General features: G+C 44.9%; 1 protein-coding gene across 1 annotated transcript in view; it reads left to right on the top strand.

Annotated features, from left to right (window-relative positions):
• The window catches only part of ACMSD (aminocarboxymuconate semialdehyde decarboxylase), a 646,933-nt gene that overhangs the window by 368,810 nt on the left and 254,654 nt on the right, over window positions 1-23,469 (top strand). The window contains exon 6 of the mRNA XM_085645777.1: window positions 7,895-7,988. Coding sequence (XP_085501903.1) covers window positions 7,895-7,988 — 94 coding nt within the window. The remainder of the gene's footprint in view (window positions 1-7,894; window positions 7,989-23,469) is intronic.

The following is a 23,469-nucleotide window of genomic DNA, read 5'->3' as shown; positions in this document are numbered from 1 at the left end:
TGTGTTGTATTTTCTCGGCACATCCAAGGACCTCTTTACAAGAATTTCGGTTATCCTAATTGAGCCATAACCATGAGTTTATATCTGAATCGGGCTCCTGATCTGTGTGGGGGAAAATGCAGGTTTCTCTGGGAAAAGCCTGGTGAAATGTGTGGAGACAGTGGACCCAGAAGGGATGAAAAGATATATGCTTAGTGTGCAAAATTCCCTATTGACAAGTGAAAATGTTGAATCTCCTAGAAATCTCGCACCTCAAATGTACCATTCTACGTGGCATTGGTAACACCGATGTGGTTGACCCACAACTTTAATAAGAAGGGCATAAATGTATCTTTTACATTTTTAAAAGTTTGTCAACGGTTTCGTTGTTGTTTATTTAAGTCACTTTAAGTAGTAATGGTGAAATAGCCCATATCGTGTATCAATGTTTCAAGACTGGCATTGTCCTTAAATTAACAATTTCCAATTTTCAGTATTTGTCTTAAGAAATATTGTTCAGATTATCAGAAAATAGTAACCTATTTACTTTTTAAAAAAAAAAAAAGATATACATTCATTGAGATACCCTTATGCTGAAACTCTATAAAGACACTTCTTCAGCATTCGCCAAATAAAGCAGATTGCGCTATACAGTCTGGCAGAACAAACAAAACAAGCATTTGCAAAGTTAATAGGTTATCAGCCTTTTGGGTTTGTCAATACTTGGTTGCCATGGTCTTTGCAACACTTTATCATTGGGCAAGCTGCTGGGCACTGGACAATCTAAAAGAAAAAAAAATTGAGTAAATGCAAAACTATTTTTGGTCTCAAACACGAAACATTGCAATAGTATTAATTGTCACTGAAGGGAACTCCTTTGTATGTGGATTCTTTCTTTGTGAAAACGCGCCATGCCATCACTCTCAGTGTAGTTAGCCAGTTACTGAAATCAGCTGATCCACTGCTGCTGTCTGTGTGCTGCAGTGAGCAGAAGGAAAATATGAAAGACAGAAGAAAACACCAGTGGATAAAGAGGGCTGATCGAAAGGAGCCAGTATTCAGTTATACATATGTTGTTAGTGAAATCAAAATATATTCGATAACGCCAGACCTATCACTGCCTTCGTTTAAAGCATGGCTTAGGCTGCTAAAATTGTGGGCAAAGCATACCTGTCAGAATCCCAATCCCTTATATCGGCAAATCAGCATTAAAGAAATGGAAATAATGCTTTAAACCTGAGGTAACAGGAAAACCCATTTTGGCAGACATTTTAATTCTGCTTCACTTCAGCATGACTCAGTAATGAACACTCAGTTTCCTTTCCAAACAATTACACTCTTACCACATTATGATTAAAATGAAGTCAGCATATCCTAATTTAATTCAAGTCAATATTTTATTGCCAGATACTGAGCATGTTTGATAGTGTACATAAATAAAAATCTGCAACAATTATTAGAAATAAACAAAGCCCATAAAATTGCATTGTGGCCTACAAAATAGAGAATCTAAAACAAAAGTTAAAATCTCCACTCAAACACCGATCTAATCATTTGATGTAAACGTTTATTATTGATGAAGACATCCAAATAAATGGAATAATAGACTTTCTGACTGGGAGATGATGTTGATAAAATGACCACAGTGCACTGCTTATTCTGAGGAGAGTGACATGGTCAAAAGACAGAGCTCAGCAAACTTAGAAAATAGGCTGCCAAGAGTTAAAAAAACAGCTACAGACGTACACCTAAGGGAGTTGTATCTGTGATGGCATAAATGATGCTTCATATTATTCTGAGATATTTGCAGTTACTTTCATAGCTGTAATCCATACCTGTTTATACGCATGTTAAAGTTAGTTCCCCTAACCATAACTGGTGAATTTCTGTGTTTTATCTGTTCAAAACATTAATGTTATCACTGATATATTCACCAAACTATAATGTTGCTTTAATCTTTGTTTTTTCAGTGAATTTCTAAGGTTTTTTTAAAACCAAAAAACAGATCTATTTATCATACCTAACTATAACATTACTTTAACATTTGCTTTTTCAGAGAATTTCTAGGTTTTTTTTAAATGTAAAGTATTATTTTATTACCATACATAGAACCAACCCCCTGCAGTGCACACAACTTAGCTACAGGGCCTGGCCTGTGGGCAGACCCTATAGCCAACCCATCCGGAGGAAGCCAACCACCCTCTTCAGACAGTCAACCCTATGCTGTGAACGGTGTTTCACTGAGTGCAGCGTTGGGTTGGCAACAGAGTCTGACTTGTAGCCAGGTCCTGCATCCAAATCCCCACGCATGGCCAACCCCAGGTTGCACACAGCTTTTGGGCATGCATAGCGGGGTGTTGGCCACTGGGCTTGTCCTGTCACCAGGCCCTGTGGCCAAACCCCCATCAGGCTGCTATTCCTACACCACAAAAGCCTTTGGTGTGCGTATTGTAGGATTGGCCTTCGGGCCCTGGGGACCTCATCCCCGGGGACAATAAATATATTTCAGGGTAGGTGCGGTACCCCTCCCTGACCCCTAATTGTACCCAGCAACTCCATCCTCCGGGCCAGTTCCAATAAAAAGGAGAGCAGGCCTTATCTACTCGTACCTCTGCCTGCCTTTTAGGGATTTCTCGCACTCTTTCCATAGTGTATCTCATTTTAGTACACTGTACAGAGAGGCAGCTTCCTACAACTGTTGACATGTCCTCGTGCTCCATTACGCAGCAGTAGTGTAGAATATGTACTGGACATTTACCCAAACAGGTAATACTTAGTAATTAACCAATAGAAAGTACTCCACTTGTGTAGATATTATGTGTAAAACTGTGAACTCTTGTTGGATAAAAGAGCATCTGCAGTTCATTTGTGGCTGAGTCACTCGCACAGCTAGACACACCCATACAGACACTTAGACACAAACTCACACACCAGGTGCTCATACATCCCACTGATAGACCCACTCAGACACTGATACACCCACTTACCCAACAACTCAGACACTCACACACCCACTCACAGATGCACTCAGACACTCATGCACCCACTCACAGACCCATACAGCTACTCACATAACCACTCACATACCCATTCAGACACTCATGCACCCACTCACAGACCCACTCAGGCAAGCATACCCAATCACAGACCCCCTCAGACACTCATGAACCCATTCACAGACCCATACAGCCACTCACCGAGCCACTTACAGACCCATTCAGAGACTCCCACACCCACTAACAAACCCACTCAGACACCAACACACCCACTCACAGACCCACTCAGACACTCATGTACTCACTCACAGACTGACTCACACTCATGGAGGCACTCGCACACCCTCACCAATACAGTCACTCACACAGCCACTCACTCATCCACACAGCTACTTACACAAAAACCTATACATCCATACTGTCACTCACACATCCATACAGGCACTCCGACACCCACTCATACATAGATACACACAGTCACACAGACACTCACATAATATATGTTGGAAATAGTATCGCTCATTAATAGTACATACAGTATACTATTCTAACTTTTGTAGTACCTTGATATGTATGTTTAACACTCATAAACCTTTAGAAAACACTCACACTCACTGGACAATTTGAGATGTCACAAGTGATATTACTGACCGTGTCATGAGTGATATATTATGGGAGGTCAGAAGCAGTGCATTGTGGGGCGTAAGTTATGGTAAGCTCAGCTAACTATAACTGCTCAATTTCATTGGTTGTGTGCGAGTGAAATGTTAGGCTAACTATAACATCCCTGTAACCTTTGTTTTTTTCAGTCAATATATATATACTGAAATAGTTCCTTTTATTTACCATTATTTTCTATGGGACGTTATTTTAAGCCCCTGCCTCTGCCTTCATTATTTTCTATGGGAGTGTGTTCCAGTACCAATGAGTGGCCATTCATGGACTTGGAGTTACACCATGAGTGATCTCAAGTACATTTATGGCTGTTTGGGTCTTTTTTGGCTCTTGTAACTTTAGAAGTGCAGTCTGCAAGTAGCAATAGGATTGCTCTTTAGTGGATGGGTCTTTTTATTTGCATATCTTTCACAAAACCCATTGTTACTCCCCCCTAACTCCCTCCCTAACGCCCTCCCATTTAGTAGTAAGTTTTCACCATTTTCCGACTACCCTCCCAGGTTTCTCCCACATCTACTACTAAAACATATACCTGCATGTGCGGAGACCTCTACAACTTGGGCAGAGAACTGTGCATAGAAAAGATCAGAACTGTGGAGAAAGAGATCTCCGCGCATCGGTTTGTTAATAGCATTGCGTAGTACATGAGTAGCAATATTATAGTACTAATAAAAGTACTGCAAAGTGCAGTTTGAGAATAGGCCTTAATGTGCTCAATGTATAAAACAAAATGCTCTTTTAAAAAAAATAGAACTGAGGATTTACAAAAATTATCAAATGTAGTCACTTTCATGCTAAAAACCCTGACAATGACATGGGTTAATTTGCAGCCATGTGAAAAATCTGAAAGTAATTCTGTAGCAGCTATGACAGCCACTTGGAACTGTCTCAAGATTCGGTAAAATAAATTGGACATATATTGCACTCTAACTTATTTTCATGGTAGTATTAGTTTTTGGGTGGTGACCTGACATATGTTTAAACATTTTTTTTTTAAGGTAATACTGCACCCTGCCAAAACTATTATCACAGAGTTTGCATTTACTAAGGGACTGATTATGAGTTTGGCGGTGCATGAGTGGACCACCACACCAGCAGCCCACACCTGCACCGCCAAACCCGTGTGCAGACTGCCCGCCAGAGTATGACTTTTTTAGTCCCCGGTTGTGGAAATTTAGCTTGTAACTGAACATTATCTGCGCCATCTTGCCTCTCCCCAGCGCCACGCACAGCGAACGCACGGCCGCCATTTTAGGCACCCCACTCTCTCCCCGCTCATTCTCGATCGCCAACGCGTTCCCCTGGCGCTGCGAGCATCCCCCGCGCACCGGCCACCCCCGCTCTCTCATACACGGGCCATAAACCCCCTCATTCTGCGCGACCCTGCCATGAAACCACATCCCACGCCTGACCGACATCCCATACATGGTCATGCCTCTCTTTGATAACCCCCTTCCTCTGCGCCCCATTGTCCGAACCGATCCCAGGCCATCACCTAGCCCTGCGGATGCAGTTTATTGCCCCTACTGTAAGGGAAACACCCCACATCAAAGGGATTACAGTGGATCAAAGCCCCTACCCCCTGAGACCCGGCCGGTTGCACACATCCCCGGGAATTGGCGGAATGTCCAGCTGCGTGATAGCCATCTCCTACTGTAGATTGGGTGGGGACTTCCACTGTAGATATGTGTGGGAACGAGTTCGAAGTGGGGATTCCGAAGACATTCTTTTATACATCAAAGTAATCTCAAGAATGTGCCATGTACAATAACCCTGCAATAAAGTCATAAACGTGTGTATAAGAGACCAGGTCTCAAAGATGCAGTTAGAGCACCTCGTGACGATACCTTGCTGTCTGATCTGATGTGTTCTGCTCCGACGGAATAATAACTTTGTTTCCTGCCTTCCAGTCTCCGGCGCCTGCCTCTTTCATTGGTAAATTATCGAATGGTATGAGAGGCGATTACCGCCGGGCAATACTTGAAGGGTTATCGACTGAAATTGCCGCTACCATTTAACACTGGCGGGTGGTTCTGAAATAGGCACCGCAATGGGAACGTCAAAGACAGTGGATAATATAAGTGTAAGAAAGGCACACTGATCTTCAAACTTCTTAAATGATTATAATGAAGGGGTGCTTCCGAAAGGGGGCTGACTGTCTGGACAGACCCTGAAATGAGTTACAAAATTGTGCAAGTGCGAAACCTTACTTCGGAGCAACCTACCCATGCAGCAATGGCTGACAAATTTTAACAAAACTTTAAATTTCCTGCACACCGAAGTTTAAAAGTTTGCATCTCTTTGATTTGTTTTTAGATCCTCCCCTGAAGAAGGGCCACTAAAAGGCCCGAAATGCATTGGGCGAACATGAATCTGTTCAATATCTGATATTTGAATTTTTTGTCAATATTATTGTGATGTGCAACAATTGATTAAATTGTTATTTTGAAAACCTTGAAAGTTAAGAAAATATATATGTGTTTAAAATTAACCAGGATTACTGAGATATCGTTACTGGATTACCAGAAAATTTTAAGTTTTGTTAAAATTTGTCAGCCATTGCTGCATGGGTAGGTTACTCCGAAGCAAGGTTTCACACTTGCACAATTTTGTAACGTCAAAGACAGTACCTGCATGGCATGGACTGGTGCAGGGAGTGCATTCACACAGGGAGGATCAAGATGTGCCCCCTTACATGCACCCCAAGCCCTGAGGCACAAGGGGGCCCTGTAGGGCCCCCTTTGATTCCTCTATGCAACAGTTTTCATGGAGGAGGAACCACAATGAAAACCGTAGCAGAAAGGAAACTCGTAATATGCTTGGTGGGACCGCGGTTGTCCCACCAAGCATACTGCGGCCTCAAGACCGCTATGCCACTGCTAGAGATCTCTGATCCCTGCCGGCTGCAGCGGTGTAATCACAGTCCGACTGCCCTAGTAGTCCTCCGCGCTCCCACGAGTCTGGCAGTTCTCGAACCGCCAGACTCGTAATCAGGCCCTAAGTGTGTCATTACTTTTTTGAGTCCTGCACCTCAGAATTAGGGATAATAAAGTCATGACCACATGTTTTCCCCTGTCTCAAGCTGTAAAACACAGAATATTACAATTTCCCCATACAAGGAGGAATTTTCAAGTTTCTTGTAGTCTTATATTTTGTGTAAATTTGTTTTTGCACCCAAATAGAGATACTTCAGCGCCTGAAATAAGAGCTAGAATTACCATGCAGTGATTTTACTGCATCACTGATGCAGTTTCATGATGGAAAACGTATGGTATTCAGGGAACTGTGTTATTCAAAACAGGGGGCACTGTTCCAGATGAGGGGTTCAGAAAGTCACCCACTCGTTAAAGGGAAAGAGGAAAGTGTACGTGATCCTAGGCTCTATGTGGCCCACATGTGGGAGGGAAGTGCAAGTCTGGTCTCTTAATGCCCTCACACAACCCGAAGGATGTCATGCTTCATCATCGGGCGTTTTGCTCCTCGTCGGGCCGGCGCTGCAGTGCCCTACGGGTTCCCCCGTAGGGCACTGCAGCGCCGGTGGTAAATAATGTGGTAAATAATGAATAATTGGTGGTAAATAATGAATGTATGTGTAAATGCATTTTTACGCGCGTAGCAGTGTGCAATGTGGCATACATACATGCCCTTATGTGCACACATGGCCGAATCAGGGGTGCAACAGGGTGTCAATGTGACACCCTGCCACCCTTGTATGTGTTCCCCCCATTACCGAATCGGTATTTACCGATTCGGTAATGAGGCATACCTTCCCATCAATGGGAAGGTATGTCTCATTACCGAATCGGTAAATACCGATTCGGTAATTACCGACTAGTAACGAATCGGTAAAAATTACCGACTCATTACCTACATACGAGTTACCACTTCTTAAATACCGAGTCGGTACGGCTCGGTATTTAAGAAGTGGTAACTGGTACGCTACCTACATGAGGCCCTAAATGAGGTGGGTTGACTGAGAGGTACATTGTCCACAAAACTCTAAATTTGACCCAGTGGCTTTTATGCAGTATATTGGTTTGTTCTTTAATGGCAGATTGGTGATTTGTGTGGTGTCACTAAAGCTTTCCCATCTTCAACTGCCTGTTACTTTATTATACAATATTCTTGAAGCCTGTGTCAGAAGACATTTTACCTATTAAAACATAATAGATTTCCGAAACAGCCTTGTTGATGGTTCTACTGGAATTGACTCTTCATTCTTTGCTTTGTTTCTTTGTTTTTAGGCTGCAGAAGAGTTGAATTGTTCTATCTTTGTGCATCCCTGGGACATGCAGCTGGAAGGAAGGATGTCCAAATATTGGCTTCCATGGCTAGTAGGTTAGTGCAACGTTCTTAAAGTAATAGAAAACTATTATTTGAGATGCTAAAAATCCATATAGGTGGTACTGTTGTGTTTTGGACAGAATGCATCTTTCTCCCTCAACTAGAAATTGATCTCATAGGAAGAAATTCCAAAAGGCAATGGTTCGTTTTTTTGGGTGTTTGTAATGATTTTATCACTCTATCCGTGAGAGTGAGTGAAAGACAGAACTGACAGCCAACACGTGTTTCACCCCTTACGCGGCCATCTGGCCTGGGGCTTCCTCAGGGTGTAATCAAGAATGATGGTGCAAGAATGTTTGGCGTCTCGGACCAGTGGGTCCGTTAGAGTAACTTGAAATAACCGGCGTAATGCCGCTGCAATTTTTCTTCTCTGTCCGTGGTCTGACAGACTACGGACATTCTTGCACCATCATTCTTGATTACGCCCTGAGGAAGCCCCAGGCCAGATGGCCATGTAAGGGGTGACACACATGTTGGCTGTCAGTTCTCTCTTTCACTCACTCTCACGCACAGAGTGATAAAATCATTACAAACTCCCAAAAAACGAACCATTGCCTTTTGGAATTTCTTCCTACAAAATATGACAAACTTACTTTGTCCTGACAACCTTGTTGAACTGTGCTTAAATTAGGGGGTTAGGGGTTTTCCCCCTGTCAAGGGCAAATATCAGAACAAGAATTTCTGCTCCATATACGGCCAGTAAGGGATCGGGACCTCTTTACCCCTCAAACTCACGAAACTATACAATGTAAGGTGAATTGATTGGGCACAATGGATGCCATGGAGTGGCCCTGGTGGAGTTGAGGCTTCCAACAGATAAATGTGGTTTGGGAGCCCCGCACTTTGAACATTATTACCTGGTAGCTCAATTACAGAGGGTGTGTCATTGGCTGCCTGTGGGTCAATTAGAGGAAACAGCCATGATAGAGGCAGACTACTGAATGATGCAGATAGAATGTATTTTCTCTACGTTGATTAAGGTATCCCCTTCCACCTCACAACTACTGTGTATGTCACATCGGTGTTAGTAAAAGGGCTTTGCGTCTTACTTTTACTGGGGTTCCATACATGCCAGGTATCCAACTACAGACACTTATGGGGAATGAACTTCCCCGAATACATGTCAACTGAAAGGTCTGAAAAACAGCTGGTGTCTGCACACTAGGTGATCTCTTTTGTGAGTTGCATGCACAATTGTTTTTGTGCAGGAAGGGGCACCTTGATTAATGCCTTCACATGTTTTGCCCAGATATGAGGCCGCACTCCATCAAAGGTAGGTAACAAACCTTTATTTTCAGAGACAGGCAGCTTCTCATTCCATCCTTATGTCCCCCGGTCTGACGCGTTTCAGGGAATCCTTTCCCTTTCTTCAGAGGCCAAAATGAGCAACTTCAAAGATAAGTGCAACTGCACTGTCCCATGCACGGTATTTAAACAGTATTTGCCTCCGGTGTGCTGCTTCCGGTGTGCCAGTTAATTAATCCCCTTTTGAGGTGCATGCTGGGACCTGCAGTTAATCCGTGCACCAATTATACCCTCCAGTGGGTTAAGTGCTCATATTTGCTTTCAGGGACCAATTCTTACAGCTCTTCAGTGAGCCCCCGAATGGGACTCTGCCTGTCTAATTAGACAACCTGCTCTGCCGATCACGAGAGAAACCAATTTCCCTCGCGCAGACCCATATATATATATATACAAATTACCTACTGACGTTTGCCAGTAGGTAGTTATAGTTAGGACCTATTTTCCATAGGAAAAGCGTTTTTTGATTTTCCAATATCTTTGGCGCCGTTTGATGAATCTTCGCAATATTTTCAAAACTAATGGGCGCTTCGGGCAGCTCCTGTCTGGAAAGTTTCAGGGTGATTCACCAAGCGGGGGCCAAGAAAAAAGGGGGGTCCCAAAACGTGTTTTTCCCAAGTTAATTTCTATAGGCAATTTTGTCTCGGCTACAGCCCGAACTGCTGGACGGAATTACACCACACTTGGCAGAGAGGTAGCTCTTGGTTCAGAGTGCACTCTTTCCTTTAAATGGTGTAAATCTGTTCAGTAGTTCCTGAAAAATGTAAAAATAAAAAATATCGACATCTGAGCACGGAGGAGGATTTGCGAACCCTCCCAAGCACGAGCCTCATTCTGATTGGCTGCCAACACTCCAAACCAGGAAGTGTTGGCAGCCATCTTGTGTCTCGGTAACCAAGTCAAAGGAGAACAGTTGTAAAAAACAGAAAAAAACAGAAAAGGGGGCAGGGTAGAGACTCCCTGACCCCCTAGGCCTGCTCAGGGGGTCTCACAAGGACCCCCAGGGCCAAAAAAAGCATTTTTTTAATTTTCTCGGCCGAATTCACGCTGGGTGCGCGAATCCGGCCAAGGAAATTTTAAAAAAAGAAGCGCCCGAGTGGGCCAGGTCCTGGGGGCAATGTGTAATTATATTGCGGGGACCCGTGGGGGCCCCTGCATCCTGGGGGACCGCCACCTCCCTGGGGCAATACTAATTATATGCAGAGGCACGCGGCCTCCCACACAGCCCCGAGGACCGCCACCTTCCCGGGGCTTTACTATAATTAAAAGGTGTGGGGGGCTTATGCCTCCCCCATGCAGCACTGGGAGCCACCACCTCCCTGGGGCTTGAATAATTAAATGCTGGGGGGCACGCGGCCCCCCACAGCCCCAGGGACCACCACCTCCCCGGGGCACACTTAATTTACATATGGGGGTCTGTTGCGGACCCCCGGCCCCCTGGACCATCACTTCCCTGGGGCTGTGCAAATGATGAGAGGGGGGTCACGCGGCAGCCCTTCTGGAGCCCTCGATGGCCCACCCCTGGGACATTGACATTTGCAATGACAGAGCGGGAGCACGGCTCCCGCCCTCCCATACCAAACACTGCTTTGCTTCTTAGGAGTGAGAGCAGGAAGCCTGCTCTCGCTTCCAAGCAGCAAAGCAGAATTGCTTTTGGACAAGGGTAGCTGCATGTTAGCAGCTCCCCTTGTCCAAAAGCCAATGCCAGCTCCCGCAGGAGGCGGGGAACCGGCAGGGACCGTGGGGGCATTGGGACTCCCCCCACAGTCCCCATCGAAGAGGCCAGGTCCCTGGGGGTGGGGTCCCCGGGGTCGAAATTGGCCCATGGAAGGGGGTCAAGCGCCCCCTCCCTTTAGTATTTAAACAATAAAAAATAAATAAGGCCGACCCGGGGGATGGGGCGCTAGGGAGTGCGTTTGCAGAGAGGTGGGCAAAGGGGGCGTGGCCTGTTATGAGAATTTAGCAATCTCGCTGTGTGGTACTTACTGGAAGTAATACGAGGGGTAGTTGGCCCCCAAGGATGCCCTTGGGGGCCAACTACCCCTCTTGTTACCTCCAGGAAGTCCCACATAGTAGGATTGCTAAGACGTTTTCGGAGGCCATGCCTCCTTTCTCCACCACTCTGAAAACGAGCCTCCTGGGAGACTACGGGATGGGGATGAAGTACACTTTACTCCTGAGGGACTTTGAGGGCCAAGAAGCCCTACTGGTACCTTCTGTAAGTCCTACGCAGAGGAATTCCTGAGCACTGGTCAGAGGCCCAGCACCCTTTCTCTACCACTCTACAAACGCGACTACTTGTTAAAGAAGCATTTTCAATGTAATAGGTTTTGCATTTGCGAGAGTTAGAGCTATTGGATTTGTAAATGTTAAAGTGTTTTACTAACTTTTTTTGTGTAGAGCGGATGTACTTTGTGTGTAGTGGAATTATTTATTTATTTATTTATTTAAAAGGTTTTATATAGCTCTGGCTAGACCCGAGGATATCAGAGCACTTTAATGTGGTTAGGTGAGAAAAACAATTGCAACATAACATTTGTACAAAAAGGTAAAATGCAGGACAGTAAGAACAGTATGCATAGGACAATTATAACATGGGCATGAAAATAAGAAATAAAATTAGGCCCTAACAAGTATTGGATAGTTAAGCTAGCTTGGGAGGTCAGGGATGACGGAGGGGAATATGAAAGAAGGAGGGAACTGAGGAAGGTGATGGGAGAGGTGATAGCATGCGGGAGTAGACAGTAATTATAAGAGAACTGGAGGGGGAAGGTTAGAAGTATATGAAAAAATGAGAAGGGGGGGAGTGAGTCAGGTATAATGTGGCAGGAACATAGTACAGTCAGGAGCAGGTTAAGACACCATGCTAGGCGGCAAGGATTAAGGTTCCCAGTATTTGTTGAGAAGGTGCAGCTTGAGGTCTTTTTTGAAGCTGAAGTAGGAGGGGTTGCAACGTAGATCTTTAGGGAGTGAGTTCCAGATAGTAGACGCATTTCCGGAGAAGGAGCGTAATTGAGTAGATTTCTTGTTTAACAAAGGAGGAACTAGTATGAGAGCATTGGTGCTCCTCGTTTCTCTAGAGCAACCCGCTTTGTGGAGTTTATCTGAGAGATACAATGGGGTGTGATGATGCAAGTCTGTATGTGTAATGCAAGCGGTCTTGTAGGTGGATCTGCCTTCGATGGGAAGCCATTTGAGACCTTTGAGGACGGGGGAGATGTGGTATGTGGTATGTTGTGCAGTGAAATTATGTGAATAGAAAGTATGATGTATTTAGTGTATAGGAATTATGTGGAGTGGGATTATGTGTTTTGGAGAGTAATTATGTGGTATTGTAGTCTGCGTTGTGGAGGGGTAACCTAAGGTTTAGTCTTCCTCGTTTCCATAGAAGCTAAACAATAAACTCAATGAGACACAAAAAAAGAAGGAACCATTGAGGAGCACTTCTGGACCTAGTCGGAGGTATGAGCAGGGCCACTGGAATTATGTGACTGTTCGGCTGCACCAATTTTTGTATAATTAACCCCTTTGCTGCTAGGCCTTTTCCCCCGTGCTAAGCCTTTTTTTGGCTATTTGGGGTAGTTTGCACTTAGTCTCCTGGACCTTTTTGACCACATAAGATACACACGCCAAATTTGCGTCCTTTTCTTCCAACATTATGGGGATTCTAAATGTGACCAGGGTTTGTGGATTCCTCTGGAGGGGACCCAGAACTTTGCCAAAATATAGCTTTTTGGGGGGGAATAATGAGAAAAAAGGGCTACAGATAAAAGCGTCTGTTTCTTTCCCTGCAAATGGTATCAACAAAGGGGTTGTGCTGCTGAAATCACCATTTTCCCAGCTTTCAGGGACAATCAGACTTTTGTCAGAAAACCAAAAACTTTTACACAGTTTTGGCGTTTTTCAGTGACATAGCCTATTTTTGCTATTTTTTGTGCTTTCAACCTCCTTCCAGTTAATGTTAGAAATGGGTATGAAAGCAATAATGGATCCCTGGAAAGCTATACATATTAGAAAAGTAGACAAAATTCTGAATTCAGCAAGGGGTCATTTGTGTAGATCCTATAAAGTTTCTTTATAGAAACTAACGGGTGAATATAGGACAAATTGAAAATTAAATGAAAGAAAGAGCCATTTGTGTCAACGTTTTCACCTGTAACTTCTTCTAATTATGACAGTTGTTTGAAAGCAATATACCGTTACATCTGCTGGCCCTTTCTGGTTGTGGTGATATAAAGGACTTGTAGGTTCACCAAGAAACCGACGAACCCAGAGCCAATATCTGAGCAGTGTCTTGCAATGGTTTTTTATTATGTACCAGGTATATAGCAATTAATTTGGGAAAATATATACATGGAAAAATCGGTATGAATGACGGCTATGTATTTCTGAAATTGGAACAAAATATAGAGTTTAGAAACAGTAGATATTTGCACATTTCCGAAATTGTGAGGACCCATACTAGCATGAGAATTATAGGTCATTTTTCAAAATGACTTCTTTTTTACACATTGTCTTTCATTTGGAAGGCAGAAACGCATCGAAAGTCAATGGGTAATAACAGTTGCTCTACAATTTTGTGTTACCCTCAGTCTCCCAATAAAAATGGTACCTCACTTGTGGGGGTAGGCCTAGTGCTCGCGACAGGAAATGGCTCAAAACGCAACGTGGACACACTTTATTTTTACAGTGGAAACTGACCCTTTTTTGCAGAGTGCCTAGCTGTAGATTTTGAACCCTAGCTCTGCCCGGACCTATGGGAAAACTACCAAACCTATGCGTTTTTCAAAACTAGTCACCCAGGGTAATCTAGGATGGGGTGACTTGACTGACTCTCACCAGGTTCTATTACCCAGAATCCCTTGCAAACCTCAAAATGTGTAAAAAAACCCAACATTTTTCTCACATTTCTGTGGTGGAAAGTTCTGGAATCTGCGTGGATCCACAAAATTCCCCCCACCCCAAGCTCCCCAAAGTCTTCCAAGAAAAATGGTACCTCACTTGTGTGGGTAGGCCTAGTGCCCGTGAAACACCACATTTTCACAGTGAAAACGGACCCTTTTATGCAAAGTGTGGGCTGAAAGACTGGCATTTTGTGGGAGGGAGGGTTGGGGGCATTGGCATGCCCATCTTGGGCAGCCCCCACCCCGAAATCAAACGTAAAAAAAAAACCTGGCATCTAGTGGACTTTCTGCCCCTCCGGGGGGCAGAAAGACTCTAATTGTGCAGAGGTGGTGGGGGCATTGGCATGCCCAAATTGGGCAGCCCCCACCCCTAATTAATGTAGTAAAAGAAATTCCCTGGTTCTAGTGGGCTTTCTGCCCCCCCCGGCGGAAGAAAGACTCTAATTGTGCAGAGGGGGTGGGGGCATTGGCATGCCCATCTTGGGCAGCCCCCACCCCGAAATCAAATGTAAAAAAAAAAAACCCTGGCATCTAGTGGACTTTCTGCCTCCGGGGGGCAGAAAGACTCTAATTGTGCAGAGGGGGTGGGGGCATTGGCATGCCCATATTGGGTAGCCCCTTCCCCTAATTAATGTAGTAAAATAATTCCCTGGTTCTAGTAGGCTTTCTACCCCCCCCCCCCCCCCCCGGGGGTGGGTAGAAAGACTGAATTTAGCCCAAAATGTATGGGGGAGCAAAGGCCCTTGCCCAAGGGGCCACTCCCCCCTCACTGGTGCCTAGTAGGTGGATCCATGCTTGGGGATCACCCCCCTAGGGTGATCCCTGAGCAGGGATCCACTAGGGAGGGGGGGTTTCCAATGATACCTCTCCCTTCTTTCTACGTGATCGGGGGGCTGAGATAGCCCCCTGAGCACGTAGAAAGTGAAACTGAAATGAGCCTCATTTCAGTTTCGGTTTCACTGAAATGACGTCAGCGTGATGTGCGTGCTGATAGTCATTTCAGGCAAACCAAAGAAATAGCCTCGGGAGCTGGGGAAGCTCTTCCCCAGCTCCCAAGGCTGCTGGGGGGAAAGGAAATCCCCCTGGTGCCTGCACCAGAGGGATTCCCATTGCCATGTGATTGGACGGCCGGGGGCCGTCCTACGCACATGAGCACTGGCGCATCTGTTGGCACCTGGCTGTCCGACGCACCCAAGGGGTTAAACATTTTCTGCATTTAGCAAATATTCCATCATCTGCTGCCTAATTTGCAGATTTGAACAAAAAAAAGCCTTGTTTCTAGCTCAAATGGCTCAAATGTTCCAAAAAATGCAGCTTCACATGTTACAGCGTGGAAGTGTTACTTGCTTCTTTCTGCACTTCTCTTGCTTCTTTCCACACCTCTATTGCTTCTTTCAGCAATTCTCTTGCCTCTCTCTGCACTTCTCTTGTTTGTTTCTACACCTCTCTTGCGTCTTTCTGCACCTCTGTTGCCTCTTTCTGCACCTCACTTGCTTCTTTCTGCATCCCTCTTGCCTAGTTTTGCTCCCCTTTTTCTCTTTCTGCACCAATCTTGCCTCTTTTTGCACCTCTGTTGGTTCTTTCTGCACTACTCTTTCTTTTTTCTGCACCTCACTTGCCTCTTTCTGCACTTCTCTTGCTTCTTTCTACACCTCTGTTGCTTCTTTCAGAAATTCTCTTGCATCTTTCTGCACTTCTCCTGCTTGTTTCTGCACTTCTCTTGTGTCTTTCTGCACCTCTTTTGCCTCTTTCTGTACCTCACTTGCTTCTTTCTGCACCCCTCTTGCCTCTTTCTGCATCCCTCTTCCCTTTTTCTACACATCTTTTACCCTTTTTGCACCCATGTTCCTTCTTTCTGCACCTTTCCTGCCTGTTTCTGCACCTCGCTGGCTTCTTTCTGTACCTCTGTTGCTTCTTTCTGCACTTCTCTTGCCTCTTTCTATACCCTTTGTGCTTCTTTCAGCACCCCTGTTGCATTTTTCTGCACTTCTCTTCCTTCTTTCTGCACCCCTCCTGCATCTTTCTGTACCTCTCTTGCCAATTTGTGCATCTCTGCTACGTCTTTCTGCACCCCTCTTGCCTCTTTTTGCACCTCTGTTAGTTCTTTCTTCACTGTTCTTGCTGCTTTATGCACCTCTTTTCTAAATTTCTGCATCCCTCATGCCTCTTTCTGCACCTCTCTTCCCTATTTCTCCACCTCTCTTGGTACTTTCTGCATTTCTCTTGCTTCTTTCTGAACTGCTCTTGCTTCTTTCTGCACCTCTCTTGCAAATTTCGGTATCCCTCTTACCTCTTTCTCCACCCCTGTCCCCTCTTTCTGTACCTTTCTTGCCTGTTTCTGCACCTCTCTTGCTTCTTTCGGCACCTCTGTTGCTTTTTTCTGCACTTCTCTTGCCTCTTTCTGCACCTCTGACTTAGAGGTAGTTTTAATCCCCCTGCCCTATTATGTACTAGGGCCTTACAGGAGAGGTCATGCCAATCACAGGGATACCCCATCCCATAGTGTACCCTAGTGTAGATAGGTTTTTTCACTGTATTCTAAATGTCTTTTAGCATAGTACTGGCTCTAGGCCTGGTTAGTCAGAGTCAGTTACCACCAGTAGCCGTCAGCAAAAAGTTGGGGGCACAGGATAAGTTTGCAACAAGGCCTCTTTCTGCACCTCTGTTGGTTCCTTCAGCATATCTCTTGCTTCTTTCTGCACCGTTCTTTGTCTTTCTGCATATGTCCTACCTATGTAGGCATAGTTAGAAATTAGCTTTTAAAAAAACTTAGAAATTCACTGAAAAAAACATAGGTTTCAGAGACGTTATAGTTAGAAAGTAGCATTTAAAAACCATTGAAATTCACTGAAAAACACCATGGGTTTCAGGGTTGTTATAGTTGGAAATTAACATTTAAAAAAACTTTGAAGTTAACTTAAAAAACCATAGTTTCAGGGACATTATAGTTAGAAATTAGCATTTAAAAAACCTTTGAAATTCACGGAGAAAAACATAGGTTTCAGGATGTTATAGTTAGAAATTAGCATTTAAAAAACCTTAGAAATTCCCTGAAAAAAACATAGGTTTCAGGGATATTATAGTTAGTTGAACATTCATTTGTACAAAACCAGAGAAATTCGTCTGTTATAGTTAGTTGAGGTAACTATAACTCGCGCCCCCGCAATGCACTACTGATGATATGGTCAGTGACATCACTGATGACATCTCAAATGACATCACTGATGACATCATCCACGTGATAATCTGATGCACCTACTCACACCCTAATATAACCTTTGCTACACCCACTCTAAAATGCAGACTACTATTTTCGAAACCAAAGACACACTAATAGCAGTTACTACATACTCACTTACTGATTGTTAGGTCTACAAATGCATCTACTCATTCACCCATACAGTCACTCATACATGCAGTCACTCATAAATACAGATCCATCATATACACTCATACACCTATCCAGACACTCACAGACCACCACTCACCCATAGAGTTACTCACACACAGTCAGTCATGCAAAGAATCAATCACACTCCCATTTACTCACCTACACAATTATACCCACACCACCTCACCTATTCATACAGATACTAACACATACTTACTCTGTTATACAATCACTGACACAAGCACACACTCATCCATACAGACAGCCTCACAATCGCAATCACAATCACATATAGTCATTTATATAGTCCAACACTCACATATACTGCCTTTCACATATGTAGTTACTCACACACGTACACCCTGTGAATCACCCACTCACATATCTATGCACAAAGTCACACACCCCCCCACCCATCCACACAGACACTCAGGCACCCCTACAGATACTCAGACAACCAATCAATAACCCATATAGACACTCATGTAGCTACTCACTGACCCATGCAGCCGGTTACACACCAACTGACAGACTGATACAGACATTCTCACAGTTTAGTCACTAACTCATACATTCAGTAAGACACATTTAATCACTCACTTATACTTGATGGGCGTCACAGGTGAAGTAGTGCATATTGGTCTTAGTAGTTCTGTAGCTTTAATTATTACCTTCCAGTGGGTGTATTGGGCACTGCAGTTTCTTTTTAGTTTTTCCTTGCCCTCCAGTGAGCCGCCGTTGTTATATGCCTGGCTTTCCTTGCCATTCTCTATTTGGCTTGGGTGATCCTAACTCCAAAGACACGGTGGTGCAGACTTCCCAGCTTACTTTAACATAAATCTTACCAACTGCAAATCTTCTCTTATACTCTAACTCACCATTAAGTATCCTATTAGCTTTATTGGTTCACCACCATAACCATACCATAAAGCTTTATGTCTGGTTTATTAAATGTAACATTGTTACTTACACGATTCATGAATAGATCCTGTGAAATCATAGTCATTTCCGCTGCTGAAAGAAACATCTTAACTGCTTTCTCTTCAATCATCACAACATCATACAGTTCATCCCCCTTCTTTCCTAATATCTAAAAACAGTACTTCTCCACACTTATCCTCATTTTGTTCTATCTCTTTTATGTTTCCTGTATTGTCCCTACTTCTATGACATTTGCTCTGGTCAGAAGGGGCACGCTCAAGAACTCCATACGCTCCTATCCTATAGGTTGCGGGTAAGACTTATTGTCGGCCAAGTTGGCCCCGGGGCAACTTGCTTGCTAGATATCGCTTTGGTACTGGAACACTTTTTACTTTAGCCTAGAACGGAAGTCGAAGCTTGAGACTCAGACTTGAGACTCAAACTATTAGTGGGGCCTACCCTGGATATGACCTCAAATTAATGGGGTATAACCATGATCGCTAGAGCGAGGAGGGAGTGGGACAAGGGTTACTGCCTACGAAGCACTAGAACCCTGACTTCAAGGGGTGTATGTAGTTGTGTGTGAATGTCGTTTTTACCTTTCTGTTGATAGTGGTAAATAAAATACTTTTTTGATTAAACTGAGTATTTGGCTGGACCATAATTTATTGCTTCTGCTGTATGTATTTTGAGTTGTGTGCCTGTGTTAACCGCCCTGTATCTACCTCCTCACCGAGGGAACATTGGGCTGCTGGGGTTCTTGGCTCAGTTGTTCAGGATCCATACTCGACTGGGCCCTGAATAATCAGGAGTAAAAGGCCTCAATCCTACTGGCTGGTCCCAGTAACTCTTGCTTGCCTTATGGCCCTCTCAAAGGGGTTCTGACAACTGCTCTCTACACATTGCACTACTGCCAATTACAGCACAAAATCACTAACTACTCTACACCAACTACATCTTACACTGAACTCTACAGCACTCCACCACCCAGCACTGATCTCTGCAGCATTACAAAGCTTAGCATTGTCACACCTAGCACTGCTCTCTGCCTCAATGCTCTCTCTAGCACTGCTTAACCTAACACTGATCTCTACAGCTCTATGCAACCCTACACTGATCTTTAGAACACTGCACCATTTTATACTGCTCTCTACAGCAACAAACCAGAGAACACTAATCCCTACAGCACAGAAAATTGTTCCACCTAACACTGACTGGTACAGCACTTCACCAGCACCTTGCATCTGATCCCTCCTGAACCCTCACATCAAGCACTGTGCCATCTATCACCGATCTCTTCAGCTTTGAACTACCCAAAGTTGATTCATATATCACAGGGCCATCTACCACTGCTCTCTTAAATACTGCACCACGTAGCACTGCTCTGCAGCGCTGCACCACCAAGTAATGCTCACTGCAGCTCTAAACCTTCTAATAGAACTCTCTACAGCTCTGTTACTGAACCACTTAACACTGATATCTAGAGACCTGCACACCAAATAATACCAAACAGCACTTCATCACCTAACACTGCTCTCTACTGCACAGCAACACCAAGCACGGCTCTCCATGGCAGTGCTACACCTAGTACTACTCTCTAAGGAAGTGTACCACCTAACCACGATCCCTACAGCACTGACACTGACCCACTTAACACTAACCAGTGCAGCACTGCACCACCACCTAGCACTGCTAGGTGAGCACCTCTTGCAGTAAACCATCTAACACTACTCTCTGTAGCCCTGAACCACCTAGCGTTTATCTAATTACTACATCATTTGGCACTGCTCTCTACAGCACTACACCATCTATCTTGCACTGCTCTTTAAAGCCCTGAACACCCTAACACTGATCACTAGGTTACTGAAAAACGTAACACTGTTCTCGGCGTTCTCTACTGGCAGGCCTACTCCATTCAATTCGGTCACCTGTGGCACTGCTCTACATAGCGAGGCTCTATTTGGCATTGTCACCTAACCACTTCCCGGTGCAGCACGGTTGTATGACAGAACCACGCATGCCTGAGCCACTTGTGCTTTGGCAGCGCAGTCTGGGCGGCGACTGCGTCGTTGCCACGCATTCTTTGGCATGCAAGTTGTTGTAGCGACTTGCCTTGAGGAAGCGCTGAACTTTGGAATAGTATAATTTACTATTACAACTCCAGTCTGTGTATCAGTAGGGAAGGTGGTGGACTTAAAATCCAGCACTAGTCCAAAACAACGTTCCCTAAAGCAGGTCGTTGTGACAACTTGCATGCTGGGGGAGCACGTGGTGGGGATGCAGCTGCTGTTCAGGCTGTATTGTGGAGGCACTGCATGGTTCAGACTGAGTGGTAAATTATATTTCCCTGCAGCACTGCTGCCTTCGACATGCTTCATAATTGCTCTCTACAACACTATCACCTGGTGCTGGTTCTTCCAGGATTGCATCTTCTGCTGTGCCCTCTGCGCCTACTGCTGAACTGTACTGCCTGTTTTGTCCTACTGCACAGTATTTTATTTGACAGATGTGCTTTATCTAGCACTGTCACATAAGGCATTGTATACCCTAATTCTGCACCAACAATGTTGCTTCTTCCACTGCAAGCTCTGCTCCCTCTAGAACTCTTCCACCTAGCACTCCATCTTCTACTGTTCATTTTTCTCTGTCAGCTCAGCTCTCTTCAGTACTTTTGCAAAAGAAACAACCGATGGATGGAATGCTGGACAGTCCAAACATTCACCCCCAGTCACAAGGATCAGTTTGGACCCAACCATATGCAAATCAGTCTTGACCCTGCTCCTTGTGGGAACAATCCAGCCCGAACCGCCAAGCCAGGTCCTCCCTGGACCGGAAACAAGCATCCTGGGACCGGTTTCAGGGCATCACCCTTCATCAGCCAGGCTAGCTTGAATCCAGTGGTGTAGTGAGCACGGGACCCACGTCTGGGCATGCCCTTCCCACTTAGGGCAACATATGCATAAGAAACAATTGATGGACGAAATGCTGGACAATGCACACCCCCAGTCACAAGGATCTGGATTAAATCCATCATTCTTATGCTCACCACACCACCCCAGTTTGGAACCAGCCATATGCAAATCAGTCTTGACCCTTCTCCTTGTGGGAACAGTCCAGCCCGAACTTCCAAGCCAGGTCCTCCCTGGCCCGGAAACAAGCATCCTGGGACCGGTTCAGGGCATCACCCTTCATCAGCCAGGCTAGCTTAAATCCAGTGGTGTAGTGAACACGGGACCCGCGTATGGGTATACCCTACCCACTTAGGGTGACATATGCAAAAGAAACAATTGATGGACGGAATGCTGGACAATGCAAACATTCACCCCCAGTCACAAGGATCTGGGTTAAATCCATCATTCTTTTGCTCACCACACCACCCTAGTTTGGACCTCTTCAGTACTGTATCACTTAGCTACCCATCTTCCAGTACAAGCTCAGGTTCTATTGCTGCATCTACCACTGCTAGCTACTCCTTTGAGAATTGTATCTTTACATGACAACTATGCTTCCTCCAGTCTTTTCATCTGGAGCACTTCAAAATCTACCACTGCTCTGGTTGTTCTTATTGCATCTGTCTCTGCTAGCACTACTCATTCCAGTGCTGCACTACACTGCAACATCCTCTACTATCTCTTCCATTGTGCACTGCTTTATAGTGATGCATTGTCTATAGCTATCTCCGCTGTCTCATGCACTGCATCATCAACTGACCACTGTGCTGAATTTGGCTGTGCTACCTCAACCATTGCACAACTTACCATTGCTCTCTACAATACTGCACCCCTTAGCACTACACTCAATAATACTGCATCTTGTCTATACCTCCATACACTAATGTTGCATCCTCAGTCCATCTTTAAGCCCTTTCCCCTCAGTTGGGCTTATAACTCCCTGCCCTGTCTTCCATTACTGCACCCACAGCATCGCTCACAGTGATACAGCAACCTTTAATGTTGCATTCATTGCTGCATCTACCCAGTGGTAGGTTTAGCACTGCTCTCTGCACCCTAGTGTCACATCCAATGCTTCGCTCCTCTGTTCCTGTCACATGCAGCACTCCACCAACCTCTAGTGCCCTATTTGATGCTGTACTCACCAGTACAAAGTCCTGTCTCAGTGCTTCATCGACCCTTCCACTGTAATTTTTAAAGTGACCCATACTTCCAATATCATATCCAGTGCCTCCCACCCTGAGTGTTACATCCAGTGGCTCAACGTCCCTCAGTGCAGCACCAAGGGCTGCAGCCCCTCAGTGCTGAAACCAATGCATCAGCCCCTCAGTGCTGATTTCAGTGCATCAGTGCTACTCAGTGCTGATTCCAGGCATCAGTGCCCCTCAGTGCTGATTCCAGGGCATCAACCCCCTTCAGTGCCAATTCCAGGGCACCAGCCCCCTCAGTGCTGATTCCAGGACATCAGCCCACTCAGTTCTGCGTCCAGGGCATCAGCCCCGTCAATTTTGTTTTTTAAACAGATTTTATTGAGGGTTTCATCAGCAGTGTGATATACATTGGTGAGAAATCAGTTATCCGTAGCCATCAACCCAATTCTTGCATCTTCAATATTAAAATCAGCATAATACAGGCAACCAGTCATCAAACTCCCTCTCTCCCCCCAGTCCATCTTGATTCGTTCTCACATTGGTAACAAAAGTTTCTAATTTCAATGTGTTTTGTCAGCGTTCCAGGACGGACAAGCGAATTGTAGGCATGTGAGGGTATAGGGTGGGGTGTGGTGGAGGTATGTGCTTCAGGTCCAGGGCTTATGTCAAGCATCTACTAACCATGGTGTCAATGTGGTGAGGTGGGTGGGGTCAGTGACTTCCCCGTTGAGGACCCCTGGGTTCTCCTATCTGGCTCCTTTAGGCAGTCTACCAATGCCTCCCAGTCTTGGAAGATATATATCAAGCATATTACACTCTTTGCCTCTCTAAGGAGTACCTCACCCTCATAATTGG

The sequence above is a fragment of the Triturus cristatus genome, chromosome 3_1 (assembly GCF_964204655.1).
Source record: "Triturus cristatus chromosome 3_1, aTriCri1.1, whole genome shotgun sequence".
Lineage (NCBI taxonomy): Eukaryota > Metazoa > Chordata > Amphibia > Caudata > Salamandridae > Triturus > Triturus cristatus.
Note: the sequence above shows the minus strand (reverse complement) of the source record. Positions and strands in the feature narration are given on the sequence as shown.